The sequence below is a fragment of the Cydia strobilella genome, chromosome 16 (genome assembly GCF_947568885.1).
Source record: "Cydia strobilella chromosome 16, ilCydStro3.1, whole genome shotgun sequence".
NCBI classification, from domain to species: domain Eukaryota; kingdom Metazoa; phylum Arthropoda; class Insecta; order Lepidoptera; family Tortricidae; genus Cydia; species Cydia strobilella.
Window position 1 is genome coordinate 1,748,335 of NC_086056.1, and position 21,626 is coordinate 1,769,960.

The 21,626-nt window shown below is 39.0% G+C and overlaps 1 protein-coding gene and 1 long non-coding RNA gene across 5 annotated transcripts in view; one reads left to right on the top strand and one right to left on the bottom strand.

Moving 5' to 3' along the window:
- Window positions 1-21,626, top strand: part of LOC134748376 (uncharacterized) — a 351,953-nt gene that overhangs the window by 300,786 nt on the left and 29,541 nt on the right. The gene's annotated exons all lie outside the window — the stretch shown is intronic.
- Window positions 1-21,626, bottom strand: part of LOC134748344 (nephrin-like) — a 167,441-nt gene that overhangs the window by 15,557 nt on the left and 130,258 nt on the right. For all 4 annotated transcript variants that reach the window (XM_063683115.1, XM_063683117.1, XM_063683113.1 and 1 more), the window contains one exon: window positions 13,395-13,525. In XM_063683115.1, coding sequence (XP_063539185.1) covers window positions 13,395-13,525 — 131 coding nt within the window. The remainder of the gene's footprint in view (window positions 1-13,394; window positions 13,526-21,626) is intronic.

A 21,626-nucleotide genomic window follows, 5' to 3' on the forward strand; every position in this document is an offset into this window, starting at 1 on the left:
CCTTGTATTAATATTTTAGAGCCTGAGCCTGAGCTCCAAATATAAGCATCATATTATTAATAAAAGTGGCAGCAAATTAAAGCCACCAAAATTATGAATAGGGAACTTGAAATGATAGTTTGGCAACTAAATAATAAATTTGCATCTATTATTGTTTAGCGTATGATTTTTAGTATATAGTTGTTTGTTTGGCAACTAAATAATAAATTTGCATCTATTATTGTTTAGCGTATGATTTTTAGTATATAGTTGTTTACACCTAAGTAATCATATTTACATCGTTTTAGGTAGTATTTAAATTGCGGAAGCAGCTAAATTTATGAATATTGGTTTATTTTTTGTAATAACACATCGTTTGTTTATGAAAACGGGTAAAATCACTATTTGCGCGTACTTACCTGTTAAATAGATGTTTGATAAAATCTACAAAGCCGCTATTTTCAACTTAACAAAATGTACCTACAACCTACAATGCAAAACTAAACTTGTATTCGTACATTTATTTATTCGTACCAAAGATAGATATAATTCGTACAAAATGCACTGTAAGTGAAAAGTTTCGTTCAAAGGAATAGGAAAATGCTAAACTGACATAATGTTATTGCAAATATTCTATTATATCTGGGAATGGGGATGGGAAAATGTTGTCACATTTGTTTTCTGTCTAAGAGAAAATTTAGGAACGTCTTTAATTTTGGAATTCTGACCTGCTAGCATGAGTTGCGTTCTGGCGCGCGACTCCATACATCTAGCCGTCTAGTGCGACTTGAAGTATGGACTCGCGCGACATCGCTTCTCATGCTAGCTGATGTTAATATTAAGTAAAAAGCGTTAGTCGGGTAGGACGGGGACAATTGAAACACGCTATGATTGAAACGCATGTGACGCAATATGGCTATGCGGTCAGTCATTCTAAAATCTTGAACCAATAGTGCTCGAGCGCGCGAGCAACGCAGTAGTCTTGCATGAGGAGCCGTGCAAAAATTTCGCGGTATAAAGTGAAGGACCTGTTGGTCCGCGAGCCAGGCGAAAATTTCGTCAATCATCGCCTTCCTCGCGAAAACTCGTATAGTGGTTAACGGCTATTTAAGATGCACCCTAGTGGAAGTCAGCTGCCGCTCCGTTGGTGGGTTGAGGAATGGCAGCCACCGAAACACGTAAAAAAAAAAATGTTTTTAGTCATCGCCTTCCTCTTGATACTTTGTCAGATGGTAGTTTAGGTGCTATTGATAGTAAAACCAATCGTCAGCCGGTTGTATCGCGGTGGAAACATCGTCAGCTGGTCACATGAACTTGTAAAAAAAAAAAATGTTTTTAGTCATCGCCTTCCTCTTGATACTTTGTCAGATGGTAGTTTAGGTGCTATTGATAGTAAAACCAATCGTCAGCCGGTTGTATCGCGGTGGAAACACCGTCAGCTGGTCACATGAACTTGTAAAAAAAAAAAATGTTTTCAGTCATCGCCTTCCTCTTGATACTTTGTCAGATGGTAGTTTAGGTGCTATTGATAGTAAAACCAATCGTCAGCCGGTTGTATCGCGGTGGAAACACCGTCAGCTGGACATGAACTTGTAAAAAAAAAAATGTTTTCAGTCATCGCCTTCCTCTTGATACTTTGTCAGATGGTAGTTTTGGTGCTATTGTTAGTAAAAACAATCGTCAGCCGGTTGTATCGCGGTGGAAACACCGTCAGCTGGTCACATGAAAATTTAAAAAAAAGTTTCAGTCATCGCCTCCCGTTTGATACTTTGTCAGATGATAGTTTAGGTGCTGTTGTGAATAAAAATAATCGTTAGCTGGCTGTATCGCGGTGGAAACACCGTCAGCTGGTCACATGAATTTGTAAAATGCTAATTTACTCATTGTTATCCTTATACATAGTAATTTATTAATCTCATGAAAAAGATCGTTAACTATTTATAAGCATTTGGGTATACATATTTTCATTCCTTTTGCTTGATACCCTCTAGCCACAAAGACGATAAAGAAATTAAAAGTAAAAAACGTTGAAACTTCATTCCCCTCCAATTCATTTCTATCCATTCCTTCCAATATTTTCGGAGAAAGAAATGAATCAAAGGACCACGGTGGGTACGTATTTTACCGGTCAACTAATTAATCTAATTCTGGTTGTTTAAATAAATTTAAATGAGTACTAAAATAAATAGATTAGCAACTAAAACGGAGCTAAGTTATACATATAAATATGAGTAGTGTTTTAATGCTGTTACAGCTTTTGTTTGTTTTCAGAAAGGTAACAAGTATTTATTTGGCAACTGAATTATTATAGGTACTCGTATTGGAGACCATTTATGAAGCACATTTTAAAAATAAATCGTCTATCTATTAATTCAAAAATGAAGTTGTTTTAAGTCATGGGTAAATGTTGTTGTTGTTGTTGTTTGTTGTTGTTGTCCTATGGTACCCCATCGGTACAAAGGGCCTTCGTGAGACGTCGCCATCCGCTCCTGTCCTGCGCCTCGCGCTTCGCGTCCCTCCAACTCAGTCCTGCTGCCCGCAGCTCAGCGTCGATTGTGCGCTGCCACGTGCAGGGGTCGGAAACCGGTATTTGCTCCATACAAAAATACCGGTATTATTACGTTCTTTTTCGTTCTTTTGTTTATAATTTCATTTTTAATGGGACATTTTAATAATGCAAAATTGTTTCCTAAATACATGATTCAGTCCTACGTAATGAGCATAAAACAATTCAAAATATTGGGCTATTTCGGGGTTTAAAAAAAATACCGGTTCCGAGCCCTGGCCACGTGTGCGCCGGCCGGCCCTGTCGCTTGCTCCCGTGCGGCTTCCACTTGTAAGCAATCCTGGCCGTGTTGTCATCTGGTCTTCGGAGGGTGTGCCCTATCCACTTCCACTTCCGTTTCGCGATTTCTTGTTTGACCGGGACTTGGTGGCATCGATTCCATAGATCCTTGTTGCTGGAAATGGGAATCCTTGTCGAAGGAATGGATCGTAAGCACTTGGTAAATGAGAAAATTAAAAAATAAAGTTTTTCAAACTATATCGTGTTATATATCAAATGAAAGAACTCATTGTGAGAATCTCAAATATTTTTTGAAGTGAAACTTCTTATGGCACTTCCAACTGACAGCGTTAAACGTTTAACGCTACCATACATAATAATTTAATTTATACCATACATAATATACATACATATACCAGGCGAACATAACTATGAACATACAAATACAAGAGTGTGACCAGTAAGTTGAATAGGGTAATTTCCCGAAAGTAGGGTAATTGATGCTCTTCTTAATAAATCAAGAATAAATCGCTACCATAGATAATTTAATTTTATACTCTATTATTAACTCACTAAAGTTAACTTTCGCTCGACCAGCACGGTGTCTTATCTCCCTCTCTCTCTGTGTATACTTGTTTGATACATACATGTACCAGGCTAACATAACTATAAAGGAGGTTTAAGAATTATATAACTGGAGAGGTGACAGATAAAAATGCCAATAGATAATTTATACCAACGAGTAAAGTAAGTATAATAGGTAAAGAGAGCACTTGAAGCATTTTATGGAAACTGATTTGAAAGCGCCATCTTTGATTTTATTCTGAAACTAAGTATATATGTGTGCGTGCACAACTACATATGCATACATACGTGTACTTTCGTCCCACATAATATTAGGTCTACTTGGCCAGTTTACAAGTACCATTTTTTGTTTGTAACAAAAAACTTTTATTGATTGCAAGATATCAAACAAAAAAAATTACTTGTAAACCGCCCAAGTAGTCCTAATATTATGTAAAAAAGATTTAAAAGAGTTGAATGAATATAACAAAACCATAATAGTAAAGGAAGTATTTTTATTGCTTTTCAATTTGGTATACAAAGATAGTACCTAATAAGAGCAGGTGTACCAGGTTGTCCCATAATGACCTGGACTGACCCATTTCTGCGCGACATGTCATGACATGTTATGCACTATTGGATAGCAATGTCCAAAATTGAGTACCGAAGTGTCATAAAATTCCTGTTTAAAGAAGGATTATCTCCCGCTCAAATCAAAGATCGTTTAGATGGCGTATTCGGCGAGTCTTCTCCTTCTTATAGCACCGTAAAAAACTGGGTAAACGAGTTTCGATTTGGTCGGGAAGCTGTCGAAGATCTGGGACATGATGGAAGACCAGTGGAGGTCCTCACTTCTGAAAATATCAACAGCGTCCAAGAGGAAGTTTTAAGTGATCGCCGCCTAAAGATCAGAGAAATAGCAGCAAGACTAGGGCTTTCTAAGAGCACCGTCCACCGCATAATTCACGATCATCTTCACATGAGTAAGGTCAGTGCAAGGTGGGTACCTAAACTTCTATCAGCTGTTCAGAAAGAAGAACGCGTGAAATGTGCCTCTAAATTTTTGGAGCTCTGTGGCGAAAACCCTAAAAGCATAATTAAACGGCTGGTAACTGGAGACGAAACAATGGTGCTTTATTATGATCCCGAGAGCAAACGCGAGTCGATTGAGTGGCGTTTTAAAAACGAAAAGCCCCCTATTAAAGCGAAGGTGCACCAGTCCACCAAAAAGCTGATGTGCACAATCTTTTGGGATGGCCATGGTATCCTGATTGTCGATTTTAAAGAACGTAATACCGTTATAAATGGCTCTTATAAATTTTTCAATATATTTGTACATTCTTATACGATGGCCCAGCGTAGGCCAGTCCAAGGGACGCAGCTATGCGGTGGAATGAGATATCAATATCACTTGCTCGCTCTCGCTCTAACGCATAAATGCGTCCCTTGGACTCCCTCGTGACCTTGTAGATACTACTACTTTCCGAATCAGAAAATAGATATTTTGTCAGCGCATAAGGTGGTAAAGATTGACAACTAACTGAACTAACGGATTAGCGTCTTTAACATTTCATACAAGTTATATGGGTCGAAATGGAAGTTTAATTTACGATTACTCCTGAGATATTAATTTAAATTGTATGGTGTAAGGGACCTTTGTAATCTGTATGAAATGCTTAATATAACTGACGTATTTAATTTGGTAATTATTATTAATACTGTATCCGTGTAAATAGCTTTGCAAATACCACATACTATGAAATCTTTTTGTAGTAAATGGGTATAGTAAGTTATCCTTAAAAGATAGACATACACCATCGCGGACTTTTTTGTAGAGCAATGAAAGAGAGATCTTTCCACCATACATTGTTTTGTTATATCTCAAACGGGTTGGGCAGCGTTTTCGATTAAATGTGTTAGCCAGCGTGATTTTTTTCTGACTTGATTACCAAATATCGTCATATTACAACCAATTTACACAAAACCTTAACAAATTATACGACTTAACCTTCCTCAAGAATCACTCTATTCATAGGTGAAAACCGCATAAAAATCCGTTCAGTAGTTTTCACTGAAATTATTACGATATACTTACTGCTCGCTTAATACTTTGATAAAATACAAGCCTATAGTTGCAACCGCTGTGTGGCGCTGTCTTCGTGCACGGTCCCAATAACCATTATTCGATAAATTGACCTTGAAATGAATAATGTGCTGATTTTATAACGTTTTCAAGGCAAAATCATATTTTTCTGCCTTAATTTTGATTTGAATTCTTTTTGCATACCTACCTACATCAAGCCTTTTAAGGCCATCCCGCCGATTCGCCGCCGCCGCCGACTAATTTTGACCGGCGGCGCTCATATCTAATCAGTAGGCCGAGCACATGATTGACGCGACAGTATCTCGCCGCGAAATAGACTACCCGTCTTTTACTAACTGTATGAATTAAAGAGGGACGAGTAGTCTATGTCGCGGCGAGATACTCTCGCGCCAATCATGTGCTAGCCCGGCTGATCACGTCTATTTTTGCATTAGCATATTATTACACTGTCATCGGACATAAAGAAGTAATTTAAATTTCAACTGAATCAGATCACGGTTGTTCCTAAAGGTAGGTATTTTAGTTTTTCGTAAATAACTCGTAACATCATATAGCAAATTTATATACAATTTTCCATAAAAAGTTTCTGAACACTCACTTGGATCAAATATCTGGACCCAAAGAGGGAACAGTGGCTTGGTAGAAAATAGGTGGCTGACCGAGTTAATTTTGATTCACAACAGCACCTAAGCTATAATCTGACAAAGTATCAAACGGGAGGCGATGACTGAAATTTTTTTTTTTTTTTGACAAGTTCATGTGACCAGCTGACGGTGTTTCCACCGCGATACAACCGGCTGACGATTGTTTTTATTCACAACAGCACCTAAACTATCATCTGACAAAGTATCGAACGGGAGGCGATGACTAAAAACAATTTTTTTTTTTACAAGTTCATGTGACCAGCTGACGGTGTTTCCACCGCGATACAACCGGCTGACGATTATTTTTAATCACAACAGAAGCTAAACTATCATCAGTAGGGTGCATCTTAAATAGGCGTTAACCACTATACGAGTTTTCGCGAGGAAGGTGATTGATCACGGAAACTGTTCGTGGCTCGCGGTCTATAATGAATTAATGCCTCAACTTAATAGTTAATAACCACCAGGTGGGGTTCGTTCACCAGACTTAGTTAATTCGGTCGTTAATTATATTAAATAGTCAGTTTAAATTTAAGGAACGTAAGGACATTGTATCCATGTCTGTTGAACGGACTATAGAACTAAGTGCAGTAGAATGGGAGCAATTTTAAGATACAGCGGATGATACCTGTATTATTGTACAAGCGGATAATTTCAACAATTTAAAGTACAAACTCTGTCACGTGACAAGTTTAATCGAAAAATGGTTCTCTGCAAATGGCATGTTAATTAATCTTGACAAGACAAATATTGTTCATTTTCGACTATAAAATACAAATACAAATAAACTGAATATTGTAGTAAATGACACCTAAATCCCACAAGTAGACACTGTGAAATACCTAGGATACCAAATCGACTCAGGACTAACGTGGGCCCCGCACATACAATCCACCTGCGACAGACTTGCCTCAGCCTGTTTTGCGCTGTCCCGAATAGCACCCAGTTTATCTATTGAGAACTTAAAGACCGCCTACTATGGATATTTCCGCGCAATACTTTCTCAAGGTGTCGATCTTTGGGGTACAGCTGCTGATCGAGATAGACTGCTTAGAATGCAGAAACGCGCCCTTCGTATTATTGATGGCAAACCCGTTGACTATCCTGCACAATCTCTGTTTAAAAAACACAAGATATTAACGCTACCGTGTATATATATACTGACCGCATGTACGTATGTCAGAACAAATATGCACTTGTATAAATCCAGTGGATCTACCCGCAGTGGCCCAGCCCGCAGGTTGCCTATTCTTCTCGCCCCTAAATGCAGGCTCGCGAAGTCACGAAAGTCACTAAATATTATGGGACCAAAGCTTTATAACTCAGTACCGACCGATATAAAAGAATCGAAAAGTGACACAATATTTAACAAAAAGCTAAAATCGTTACTTGTAGAAAAGGCTTACTACTCGATCGACGAATTCAGGATGTCTATGCGAAATGATCATTGATTCCATATCGTAACTTCCTCTAAACATTTATATTAACCTATTATTGTGTATAATAATTTTATCTTTATTTTATTCTTAAGAATTTGTGACTTGTAAAATGTACTTTATTTTACCAATAAAGATCTGTATATCTGTAAAGATGTAACACTTTAAACTCTCACGTTTTGTACACATAATTAATGTCATTACAGGGTCTAACGCGATTAAATTTCATTATTTTCCCTTTTATTTCGACGTTTCAACTATGTTTACAGTTAAAGATAAAGATGTGTTTATTTGTACAAATGTAGTGATGAACATAGGTGGACGGTAATTTTGGATGCGTACATTTCACTTAAAGAAGCATGCAAATTTTTCTTACTAGCTACGTACTATAACTAATAAGTTATACAATAATAACATCATCGGGATACAGATCATACATGATTTCATTTCTACCTACGGTTTTACAATATTACTATTACATAAAATTATTTATTCAATTACAGATGTGAAATATTCATTAATTTTATAATAGCATTTATATAAGTAATTTCTTACTAGAAGGTGATATTTTAAGTAGGACAGATTCCATTATGCTTTCAAATATTTCAAAATTGCTCCAATTCTACTGCATCGTTCAACAGGCATGGATACAATGTCCTTACGTTCCTTAAATTTTAAATGACTATTTAATATCAGTTTAATGTCAGCGATGCGCACAGGGCCGCAAGAGAGAAATTTCACGAGTGGACACTCTGTGGTAGACCGGAAGTGGGCAGGTTATTTAATGAGATGTGTGAAACGCGAAGAATATTCAAATCTCGCTTAAAATGGTGCCAGGACCATCAAACCCAAATAAAAATGAATATTCTAGCTTCACAGCACTCCAAAAAGGACTTCCGGTCATTTTGGAACGCCACAAACAACATGAAGTTTCGACTTTCGTGCCCTGTGAGTGTTAATGGCAAAACTGACACCAAAGACATAGCTAACACTTTTAAAGATCATTTCGTTGTCAAATCACCTCTTGTGCGGTCGCAGGATGAGATGAACGGTGCTGAGGTCAACGTGAAACCTGGACCGGGATACTCTGCTAAGGATGTAGCAGAGGCTATTAAATCTATCACCCGAGGCAAATCCCCAGGACACGATGGCCTCAGCATCGAACACCTTCAAAATGCGGGTCCCCATATCTCGAGAGTGTTAGCTTTGTTTTATACGCTGTGTGTAAGGCACTGTTATCTGCCCTAGGATATGATGAAAACTGTAGTTATTCCTGTACCCAAAAATAAAACTGGAGATTTGTCCGACACCAATAACTACAGGCCTATATCCCTTGCGACTATTATTGCTAAGGTATTTGATAGTGTGCTTAATGTACAATTAAATAAGTACGTGAGCCTTAACCCCAACCAGTTTGGTTTTCGACCAGGGTTATCAACGGAAAGTGCAATACTGTGCCTTAAGCACACTGTCAATTACTATTTAAACAGAAAGACGCCAGTTTATGCGTGCTTCTTAGACCTGTCTAAGGCTTTTGACCTGGTTTCCTACAATATCCTATGGAAAAAACTAGAAGCCATTAAATTACCTAATGAGACCATACAAATCCTGAGGTACTGGTATGGAAATCAGGTCAATAGCGTTAGATGGTCAAGTACCTTATCGGACCCGTATCGGTTGGAGTGTGGGGTGAGACAGGGGGGGTTTGACCTCGCCCACACTTTTTAACCTTTACGTAAATGAGCTTCTCGAGGCGCTCGGCAAAACTCATGTCGGCTGCCATATCGACACAGTTTGTCTGAATAATTTGAGTTATGCAGACGATATGGTTTTGTTGAGCGCGTCGGCTTGTGGTTTGCGAAAACTTTTATGTATTTGCGAGACCTACGCCATCCATCATGGGCTAAAATATAATGTGGGTAAAACGCAATACATGGTGTTTGAACCTACTGGGTATCGGATACCCAAGGTACCTCCCATCAACCTGAGTGGTACTCCACTGGAAAGGGTGAGGGCTTTTAAATATTTAGGCCATGTTGTCACCTCAGACCTAAAAGACAACATGGATATCGAGCGTGAACGGAGGGCCCTGTCGGTGAGGGCAAACATGATTGCGCGTAAGTTTGCGCGATGTACTAGGGAGGTGAAATTAACTCTCTTTAGAGCATATTGCACTTCCCTCTATACGTGCAGCTTATGGACATACTACACGCAGCGGGCCTATGGGGCTCTCCGGGTCCAATATAACAACGCGTTCCGGGTCCTGGTGGGGCTGCCTCGCTTCTGCAGCGCGTCAGGGATGTTTGCTGAAGCACGCATAGATTGCTTTTATACGACTATGCGCAAACGATGCACATCCCTGGTGCGCCGGGTGCGGGCCAGCCCCAACCCCATCCTGCGGTTGATAGCCGAGAGGTTTGACTGCCCATATATGAGGCACTGTGAGGACATGCATGTTTCTAGAAGTACTTATTATGTATAAGCTACTTGGGTATGTACTTCTAGAAACATAAGTCAGTTCATTTCAATATTGTTTATTTTTTATTATTTATTGTAATGTTAATTTTTGTGATAATAATTATTCTGTATATATAGTGATAGATGTAAGCATTAACATAGCTATAAGTACTTACTAACACAAGCTATATGAGTCTGTAAAGTTACTCGAAATAAAAATGATTTATTATTTATTATTTATTATTTAATATAATTAACGACCGAATTAACTAGGTCTGGTGAACGAACTTCCCACCTGGTGGTTATTAAGTTGAGGCATTAATTCATTATTAGTTCAGTAATACATAAAATATCAATATCAAAATCATTCAATAAAGTTCTATCTGTAAATATTTTCCTCTAATACATTGAATGTTTTAATGCACCAGTTGGATATACTTTCCATTTTTGCAGTATTTTTCATTAGATTAGTGTTGTCCCCTAGCAGAAAAGTTTTGGTCTAGAACCGGCACAAACACACTACTGATATGCTATCACTTTTTACAAGTTCATGTGACCAGCTGACGGTGTTTCCACCGCGATACAACCGGCTGACGATTGTTTTTACTAACAATAGCACCAAAACTACCATCTGACAAAGTATCAAGAGGAAGGCGATGACTGAAAACAGTTTTTTTTTACAAGTTCATGTGACCAGCTGACGATGTTTCCACCGCGATACAACCGGCTGACGATTGTTTTTACTAACAATAGCACCAAAACTACCATCTGACAAAGTATCAAGAGCAAGGCGATGACTGAAAACATTTTTTTTTTTACAAGTTCATGTGACCAGCTGACGGTGTTTCCACCGCGATACAACCGGCTGACGATTGTCTTTACTATCAATAGCACCTAAACTACCATCTGACAAAGTATCAAGAGGAAGGCGATGACTGAAAACATTTTTTTTTTACAAGTTCATGTGACCAGCTGACGGTGTTTCCACCGCGATACAACCGGCTGACGATTGGTTTTACTATCAATAGCACCTAAACTACCATCTGACAAAGTATCAAGAGGAAGGCGATGACTAAAAACATTTTTTTTTTTACAAGTTCATGTGACCAGCTGACGATGTTTCCACCGCGATACAACCGGCTGACGATTGGTTTTACTATCAATAGCACCTTAACTACCATCTGACAAAGTATCAAGAGGAAGGCGATGACTAAAAACATTTTTTTTTTTACGTGTTTCGGTGGCTGCCATTCCTCAACCCACCAACGGAGCGGCAGCTGACTTCCACTAGGGTGCATCTTAAATAGCCGTTAACCACTATACGAGTTTTCGCGAGGAAGGCGATGATTGACGAAATTTTCGCCTGGCTCGCGGTCTATGTGCTCGCATACTTTATCGCATTTTTTTTCCTATGTATTTTGACTATTGAATTCTTTTAGTGCTTTGGATGGGAATTATGGAATATCTTAACTGCCATTAAACAGCGATGGAGTGTTGTTTTGATTAAGATCTTCGAACGCAGATAAACTGTGAAATAACTTTAGTTAATCTCATTGAATACCGTGATAGTTATTTAGAAATAACAAATTATCTTTCATTTTGGCGAATATATTAAGGTGTTTCAAACTTCCCCACATAGTGTTTCAATTAACACACCTATGGGGTCAATTAAACCACTCTTCCACATTATCTTTAATTCCCTATCATTACCTAACTATGGGCGATAGGCTTTTCAAACACAAACGTTTTTGCTTAAAAACAAAAAAAAAATACCTTTAATAATACATACCCGTCTATCTCTGTTCTCCTCTTCCTGGTCGCATTTCTCAACCGTGGAATTCGGTGAACAGGTTAGGTATTCTAGTGAAATGTTGAGCAGGTTCGGTATTCTAGTGAAATTTGGTGAGCAGGTTCGGTAATAACATAACTATACCTTAGTGCACACACATACTTATTACGAGGAAAGTATTGTTGTAATTAGTAGCACCATCATCGTGCACAAACGTAAAGTCATGATTGCACCGAATTTTTCCGCATAATTATACGAGTGTGAACTAGGGTATCGATAAGTAGGTTCGGTATTCTCGTGAAATTTGGTGAGCAGGTTTGGTAATTATATGGATTTTTTGGCGACGAGAATTATAAACTAAACCATGAGGGATCCAGAGGTTCAGTGAGCACTCGAATAATTCGATAAACATTTCCCATCTCTACAAGCATTTGCTGAGAGCTAGAGCCATAAAGAGAAAGTCCTAGTTTATTACTTTCCTATTAATTTTCTGGTACATTCGCCGATTGAAATATTTAATGTAATTACTTTCCAAACGTTTGTGAAGGGTGCTTAGGAAGTTTGATTTGATTTTTTTTTTACAGAAATTAAATCATTTGACTGTTGAGGCAGACCAAAAAAGAGATGGCGGGATGACCTCGACGCTCATTCGATAGCGTAGCGTGACCTACGCGTTAGGTCTCATTTTGTATGGGATTTTGAGTTTCCAAAACGTCCCGCTTGGCGCGCTGTTCAAAATCCCATACAAAAATAGATATAACATAATGCAAACGCGAACGCCCGTCACGCCATCGAATGAAATTTACACTAGGGGTTTTGGTTTATTTTAAAGTATTAATTACATTGGACTTTTTTAAACTTATCTCAATCCAAATTGTAATTAAGTTTAGAAATTTTGCTTTGTAAAACTTGAAAACTCCGTAATAATGTTTCTTGTTTTGGTAAAAAGTTAGAAAGTTTTAAGTTAATTTAGATTGTATTTATCCAATTTACTTGTAATAAAATAAAAGTTATGAAAAGTTAGTTAGGATTCCTTTGCTTTCAACTTTTATTCGAATAGAAATGGCAGCCTTTTTTAATTGGACTTATTTTTATTGAGTAATAGGAAAATAAACACAAATATAGCAGTATTGTTTTGTTACTGCCGCAAATGTCTAAAAAGATGTTGCTGCCCGGAATTTGGACATTTGCGGCAGCAATGCAGTCGGCAGTAATATCGCGTTGTTATACTGTAGCAATAGAGCTGGGGCAGTCTAAATACTCACCTTAAAAGATCATCAAATACCCATTTGGAAGACAACAGGTATAGGCATATCGTAACTACTATTAAAGAAACTCGTATCCTGTTGTGTCAATAAATAGAAAAATGTGGGAGTATGGGATGCATACAGTTACGCAGCGTACTACGTAGGCGAACAATGCGAATGCGAAGCGAAGCGATGCGGCGCGGGGTGAATCAAATCCTTTGTACCTATAGAAGTGTCCTACGTGGGCGATCTAGTTGCGAACGCGAACGCCGTGGGCCCGCCGCGCCGCGCCGAGTTGTTCGCATACGTAAGACGCAGCGTTACTGCGTTTTAACTTTCAGTAGTGCGAGATACGAGATTTCAAAATAGTGACGATATGTAAATCATACCTCTTTATAGAAGGTGAAGTTGTCTGGTGCTGGTGAAGCATCGGCAGAACACAGCAACTCGGCATTCTCATCCTCACGCAGCAGACGAACTTCTCTCGGCTCCAACAATGATATCTGAGCCACGGGTGGATCTGAAACAAGGGCATTATTAGTATCTTAATCATCTTAGGAACATTCTTCTAAGAACAAGAACACCAAAGGAGGCACATGGTTATTTTATTTTTTATATTATGTTTCCTCTTTCTCGCGTTATCCCAAGAATTAGGTAAGCACTAGTTTTTACGAAAGCGACTGCTATCTGACCTTCCAACCCGGAGGGGAAACTAGGCCTTATTGGGATTAGTCCGGTTTCCTCACGATGTTTTCCTTCACCGAAAAGCAACTGGTAAATATCAAATGATATTGCGTACATAAGTTCCGAAAATAATCTAATTTGTTCTTAGAGTAAAAATAATATAATCAAGAACTACATTAATTTTTTCCACGTCTACGAATATCAACGTCTTAGAAAAATTAAATCATTTTACGGTTTAGACTCACTTGTTTTAGTCACTCGCGCGACATGTTTCGGAGAGCCTAGGTCTCCTTTCTCAAGCACTAATAGTGCGAGCAGCGTTCACGACGACCGTGTATTGCGTACTGCCGGTCGGTACGGACGGTCGTCGTGAACGCTGCTCGCACTATTAGTGCTTGAGAAAGGAGACCTAGGCTCTCCGAAACATGCCGCGCGAGTGACTAAAACAAGTGAGTCTAAACCGTAAAATGATTTAATGTTAGTATGTCTCACAACAGTTTAAATTCGAGTCTTAGAAAAATATGATCATATGGAGATTTTTCGCCTTCTGGCTCAGGGAACGGTCTTAAGATATTGATAAATTGGTATTTACGTTACATCAAAGGCATTGACCGTTGTATCCTCCAGAATAACGAAATCGCGCTTTAACAAAGCTCGGGCTGAATATTTCAACTGCTTGACAACGGTAGAAATTGTATATTCGCCGCACGCCGCTTGACAAAGTCCGAACCACAATGGGCGGGGGACAGAAAAAACAGCCTATTTAAATAATAGATAGGGGAAAGTTTTTTCGTATTTTAAATCGAAATTCAAGATTTTTTATATATTTTATTAAGTAAAATTTAATTCAGACATTATATAAAATTTAAACTAGAGTAACAATCAAACATAGAAATTACTTATAAATTAAAATAAACCTACGAAAAAGTAAAACTAAATTACAACAGATACAATATAACCCCCTACTCTGATTATCCCCCGGGCCAAATGTGCCAAAAATACTGGCGGCATTACCTCGCTGAATGGCCAGGGATATCTTTTGGACAAGGAAAGAACCAGAGCGAGGGTCGCCGCCCCTTTCCCCTAAGCGTCGCCCTATATCCTTAATAAAGGCTTTGGCCTCGGCACACCAAGGCCCCGCCGTCTCGGCGGCAACCGGGACAAAATCGTACACACCTGTTCAAGGTTCGCGTACTTGCTATGCTTGAACCTAGCAGCACTTTCAGCCTCTTTTATTTACGTTTAGTAAAATTATAATACTCGTATATATGTGCCATCTTATTCGTTAACTTGTTGCCATTTTGTAAGTAGTGACATTATCCCATTTCTGTAGAAAATTTAAGACCTACTCAAATACGACAAGTAGTTGGACAGTCCTCTCGTAATGTTCACTTAACACTACCTAAAGAATTCTAGTGACCGAAACCCATGGAAATTTGAGGATGCAAGGTTAGGGCTACATGGCAGATGCATTAAAATTTCCAACCAACCCATCTCAATTGTATTGAGTGGCTAAAGATGGCCTGGCGTTATACATGATTTATTAGGTTTTTTTCAGTAAGTTTTTTGTACGTCCAGACTTATTTAAATGGTTCAAAACTAATATGTGGCCAACACCTAGCTTTACAGTTGTTATGTTGTAACTACTAATATGTCGATTTTGCTTCTTAATCAAAAATGGCGTCGTAAAATTTACCTAATTTGCTTCAAACTTTGGTCTAAAATTCGAAATTTAATTTTAAACTTATAATTATTATATTGTGGTAGGTATGTTGTTATATGTGCTAAGTTAAAGAAGATCATCACTACTAAAATTCTGTTGCACTTAAATGAGGTTTTGAAACATACCTACAAAAACTATTGGAGCACGATTAGCCAGTGGGAAGAAAAATAGAAACGTTTTAAAGTGGCTGTTCTATCTGGCACCGGGGCCTAGAGACCAGTACAATTATGTTGTTTGTTTATTTTCAAAGTTGAATTATTGTATTTCGTGCGCTAAGTTAGGAATTGTGTTAATAAAATATCGGGACACACGTGGAAATTGGTCAATTAAATTACACATAGGATTTACGGTTGTGCGTGGTGATTTGGCAATCTATTATATGGGGTTTTCTGCTAGAGGACAGATGGAAAAAACAAGTCACGACTTGAAAACGACCGCCTGGTAAAAGGTACTAAGTAAGAAAGATGGATAGTCGCAGTAAATAAAATAGCGGGCAATAACTACATATCCACGCCAAACAATATGGAGATAAATAGAGACCTTCTCGCTGAGAGGTCCTTGATAATCCCTATATATTTAATTTGCATGGACCCGGATATGTCCTTAAACTACTTCCAAAAGAGAGGTATGGGCACTGTGAATGTCATCTCGCTTTGTGTGGTACGGCACAGCACAGCGGATGTCATTCCAGATCTAGAGCAGAGCCCAACTGGGGAAGTACCTCCACCTTACAGAAAACCGCAGCCAAATAACACTAGATTCTACTCAAGTGTTGTGTTCCTGCCGGTGAGTAAGTGTTAAGGGGCCCACTGACTATCAGGCCGCCGGACGATATCGGCCTGTCAGTTAGAACAAAAATTTGACAGCTCCGAACAACTGACAGGCCGATATCGTCCGGCGGACTGATAGTCTGTGGGCCCCTTAAGGCCTAAGTGGACGCTCGAGTTGGGCGTGCAGCGGGATGGGGCGTCCAGCGTGCATGTTAAACAAATGCAAACGTATAGGAGCGGCCTTAGTGCACGCTGCTCACATCACTTGTGAGCCCGACGCCACGCTGCACGCCCCGCCGAACGCTCCGCTTCGAGCGTCCACTCAGGCCTTAAACTAAGGTTGCGGTCTTACAGTTGAGTAAACATGGGGTTCTCTGCAATCAGGCCTCATTCTATCTGAAACGATAAAGGCAAGATGCAACACGATACGATTAACGATATTTTATCAAGGATATTGATAGATATAGCGGCGGCAACAACTGAATTCTGCTCACATCCTGAATCATCCTGTATATGTATGTTTAAATCTTCTCGCATTGAAACTGGATATTTTTTAATCAGAATAGAAATGTGATACCGTTTCAATTCAAATGAAATGAACGTTCAGTTTTAATAAAAGCTGTCTTTTTAACTAATGAAATCCAATTGTACAATAGAATAACACAAAGTGAGATATTAGATTTCAAGTAGATTTCACTTTCAACGTTGAATCTATTCTTAGATCAAATTAAATTATTTTCGATGAAAATATTTTAATTTGTGTTTCTTCAAGTAGACACTACTATTTAAACTATAAAATGAAATAAATGTCATATTCGAAGGAAAAAATGACCAAAGCCTCCAGTGCCCAGAGCTGGAATCGAACCAGCGTCCCCCGTTTACCGGACAGGTGCCTGAACCGCTCGGCTATCCGGTCACGGTGGCATGGGTCGAAATTTCCAAGTATATGATAATTTCCCGAAGGCTTGTGGCTCCCCCTGGCAATCTCTAAGGTAGAACAGTATGGTTCGACCTTCTAACTGAATCAACTCGGGTGATTACGGGCTAGCGAAGTGACATTTATTTCAGTTAAATCTATTCTTAGAGATTAATTTTATATTACACAGAAACGTCTGCAAACGATGTAACGAGTTTAATTAAGCTTAGAAACAAATTAAAAGTGAAAAAATTTCCTCTTGGGTGGGACTTGAACTAAAACCCACGACCATTGGATCGCCAGCCCGGTGCTCTTCCATCTGAGCTACCAAGACCCAACCTTTTTTTTTCGTCACAAAATGCTTTTACGCATGGGGTTGTAGAGAGAGCCCGGGTTATGCAGGACTCGACGGGTGTATGACTGTATGTTGCCCGTAATACGTCCTGCTAAAAACTGACGTTAACCGCTTCGCTGGCTTTAGGTGGGAACACGGGTCCAAGTGGAAGTGGGTGGAGTGGAGGGGTGGTGGAGTGGAATGGAATACGCATCAAGTGCGTATTCTCCGCGGACCCACCAGCAGCTGACTAGTAATTATTAGTACAATAGAGGGGGGAGAAATCACACTTCCCCCCGGGCTGACCTAGGAGACCCAACCTAACCTAACCTAAGGCTAATATATGGTGGAAATATTCGCTGTATTGAATAAGATCTTAGTAGCTCAGATGGAAGGGGACCGGGCTAGTCATACACCAAGACAGTGATTTTTAGGGTTCCGTACCCAAAGGGTAAAAACGGGACCCTATTACTAAGACTCCTCTGTCCGTCTCTCCGTCTGTCTGTCACCAGGCTGTATCTCATGAACCGTGATAGCTAGATAGTTGAAATTTTTACAGATGTATTTCTGTTGCCGCTATAAAAACAAATACTAAAAAGTACGGAACCCTCGGTGGGCGAGTCCGACTCGCACTTGTCCGGTTTTTTTTATCTATTCTGGGAGATTCTTTCATCAAATCTATTTCGCACAGGCTATCAGTTAGCTGTCATCAATGTGTATCATTTCGCTCTGACTAGTGCGTACATGTAGTAATGACAGCTAACTGATAAGATTCCGATATGATGCACGTTCGAATTGGCCTGTCAATGTCTGTGAACCAGCATTTGACTAAAATGATAAATAGCAAATCATTTTCCAAATAATTTCATTACTTAATCACTTACATTACCTATATTACCCACGCGTCATATTAATCAAGGGAGCATAATTATTTACCTTCAAGACTGGCACCTGCCATCTTCTAAGAAAAATGTCATTTAATTTCCCAGACGGGTGAAAAGCAAATCTAATCAAAAACTTTCTTTTCGTTTTAACAATCACTACTTTGAATGCTAATAAGGATCAGAGAGTATCATTTTATTCCATTTGGAGTTGAAACTCTAGGTCCTTGGGGTCCCAGCGCGCACAAAGTTGTTTGCAGAAATCGCGAAGCGTCTGGTTGACGTAACTGGTGACCGAAGAGCTGGCGGCTTCCTCGCACGTATCAGCATTGCGATACAGCGAGGAAATGTCTCCAGCATCCTTGGTACAATGCCTCAAGGGCCTATTTTAAATTTAAGCTAGTTATTAATTTCGTTTACGTAGTACCACTGTGTAATAAGGATTAATTTAGTTTGCTTTGATTTGTTCGTGATTTCGCAATATTAGGTTCATTGTATAATGGCGGAAAAATCGGCGAAGAATTAAGTTACCGAATTTAAACTGTCGTGAGACATACTCACATTAAACTACGTGTTTTTAGTCACTCGCGCGACATGTTCCGGAGAGCCTAGGTCTCCTTCCTTAAGCACTAACTTTGCTAGCAGCGTTCACGACGGCCGTGCTTCGCGTACTGCTGTGCGCCGCGTCGCACGCTGCGCGCGGGCTAAAGACCCGGTTGGGGAGGTCTTGCGTTGTAGGCGGGCATAGCTTGAGAAAGGAGACTTAGGCTCTCCGAAACATGTCGCGCGAGTGACTAAAGACACGTGAGTTTAAACCGTTAAATTAGTTTATTAAGTTACCGTTCAGATTCAGACACCAGCATTGTTGCTGACTTGCTGCAGTACTGCAGCGCGATATTACCGCCGACTGCATTATTGCCGCAAATGTCAAAATCCTGGGCAACAGCATCGTTTTTGACATTTGCGGCAGCAAGGCAGTCGGCGGCATTACTGTCAAAAATTTAGGTACCACTACCACTTATTTGAGTCATACTTACACATTTTATCGTTCCCGTCTTTCCTGTAGACACCGCAAATAATTAAGAGACTAATTTTTACAAAAAAAAAACTATTCTTTTTTATTGTATTGTCTACAGAAGTGAACTTTTTCTAAAATGTGTTTGACCCATACTTTAAAACGAATTAAGGTGAAAAAATGTATAGATATTCATGACCTTGTACTATAAAAGGCGCCTTAAAGCCTCAGTCTCGCCTTTTACAAATTCAATTAAATATTAATAACCGCCAAAGTTAACATCCAATCTCCTCCATTTTGTTTCGCAAAGCTCATTTTTCAATAAAAAAGTGCCGCAAGGCGCGACACCAATACATTCACGAAACGCTGTTTTCGTTCTTTATTTGATCTCCAGTACAAGTTCAAACGTACCAAAAAAACCGGCCAAGTGCGAGGACTCGCGCACCGAGCATTCCGTACTTTTTTAGTATTTGTTGTTATAGCGGCAACAGAAATACATCATCTGTGAAATTTTCAACTGTCTAGCTATCACGGTTCATTAGATACAGCCTGGTGACAGACAGACGGACAGCGGAGTCTTAGTAATAGGGTCCCGTGTTTACCCTTTGGTACGGAACCCTAAAAAGCCCAACACGGCAACCGAGAATCTGGTCAAAACCTTTTGTAAAATGAAAACTCGTTGTGGATATTAGATATTAGGGAACCATCAAATTAAAAAAAAAAAACAAAGGTGTGATTCAGGTTTAAAAAGTCAAAAAGAAAACCGGCCAAGTGCGAGTCGGACTCGCCCACTGTGGGTTCCGTACTTTTTAGTATTTGTACATCCTGGTGACACACAGACGGACAGACGGACAGCGGAGTCTACTAGGACCCTAAAAACACGGTTTTTAATTATTCTATAGGCATAATATTGTCTTCGGTTACCGCGATAGTTACTCATGAAATAAAACTATGAAAACGGATTATATCGCGTATATTGAATTTATAATACATTCCGACGTTTCGAACTCTAACGTCGGGATGTATTATAAATTCAATATACGCGATATAATCCGTTTTCATAGTTTTATTCTATAGGCACTTAAAGTCAGTTAAAAATTTTCTGTATTAAAATAGGCCTAGCAAAAAGCACTTTTCATCTAATACCTAACCTAATTATATCAGTTCTACAACTGAGACGAATCTAAGGACGCTTCGCACATCAAAATCCGTCTAACGCAGCCATGTATTGGTTTTAACTGTCATGCTGTGTAATTTGTTGTTGAATAATAGTTATTTGTTATACAAGGGTGCAAAGTTGTATTTTACCCGCGAGAGTGGAATTGAAACACGAGCAAGTGAAAGGATTCTATAGTTGAACCACGAGCGAAGCAAGTGGTTCTAAAATAAAATCCTGAGAGTAGCGAGTGTTTTAACACACGAGAAGTAAAATACATTTGCACCCGTGTGTAACACAAAACTTTTCCGCTCACTATAGCGAGGAAAGTGCAACATCCACAGGCGTTAGATCATCTTCATCAACTGGAATCACTCATTTTTTTACGATATTATAACAAAAAACTGGAAATTCTGTACTTTTACGTGAGAAGTTTTTAAGTAAAATTTTTGTTGACAATGTTGACATTTCTGACGTATGAAATGTCAATGATGTGTTTTGAAATTGCATCGACTTAACTTGTGCGTTCAGATTATATTTAACATAATTATTAAAAAACAAACGTTTATTATGGAATTTTAAGGTTTATGACTTAAAATCATTAAAGAAAGCTAAATCTGGTATTTTTTATTAGATTCTCAAACCATTTTTTTAATGATAATTAATATCGAACGAACCATTATTATGAGCGTTTTACGTTTTGTTATCTGTCAAGCTACTTAAACACGCTACATCCAAGGTCAAATTACTTTCCCCACTAGTGGATAAAATGCGTTTTTCCACGCTTGTTTTAAAGGATAAAAGACGGCTTTCCGAGCTAGTGAGGGGAAAATAAAATTGTCTACCCCACCTTACTGCCTATATAGGTATATTACACATAGGCAGTAAAGCCAAAAAAATATACATAGATGAGTCGTTGTGGCCTAATATTTACTCGTACTAACTAAATGTTTAGTTTACTCGAAAAACAGAAACTTTCTTCAACTGTTGGCACAAAACAAAACGCATCTATTACGACCGATATGACCGCTAGGTGGCGCATAGCGTATCGCGTAGAGGTGCGCGGCAATTACTATGGCTAGACCTCAAAACTGGGGGCGGCCGCATGTACTTGTAGCGGCGCGACGAAATCGCGGAGTGGG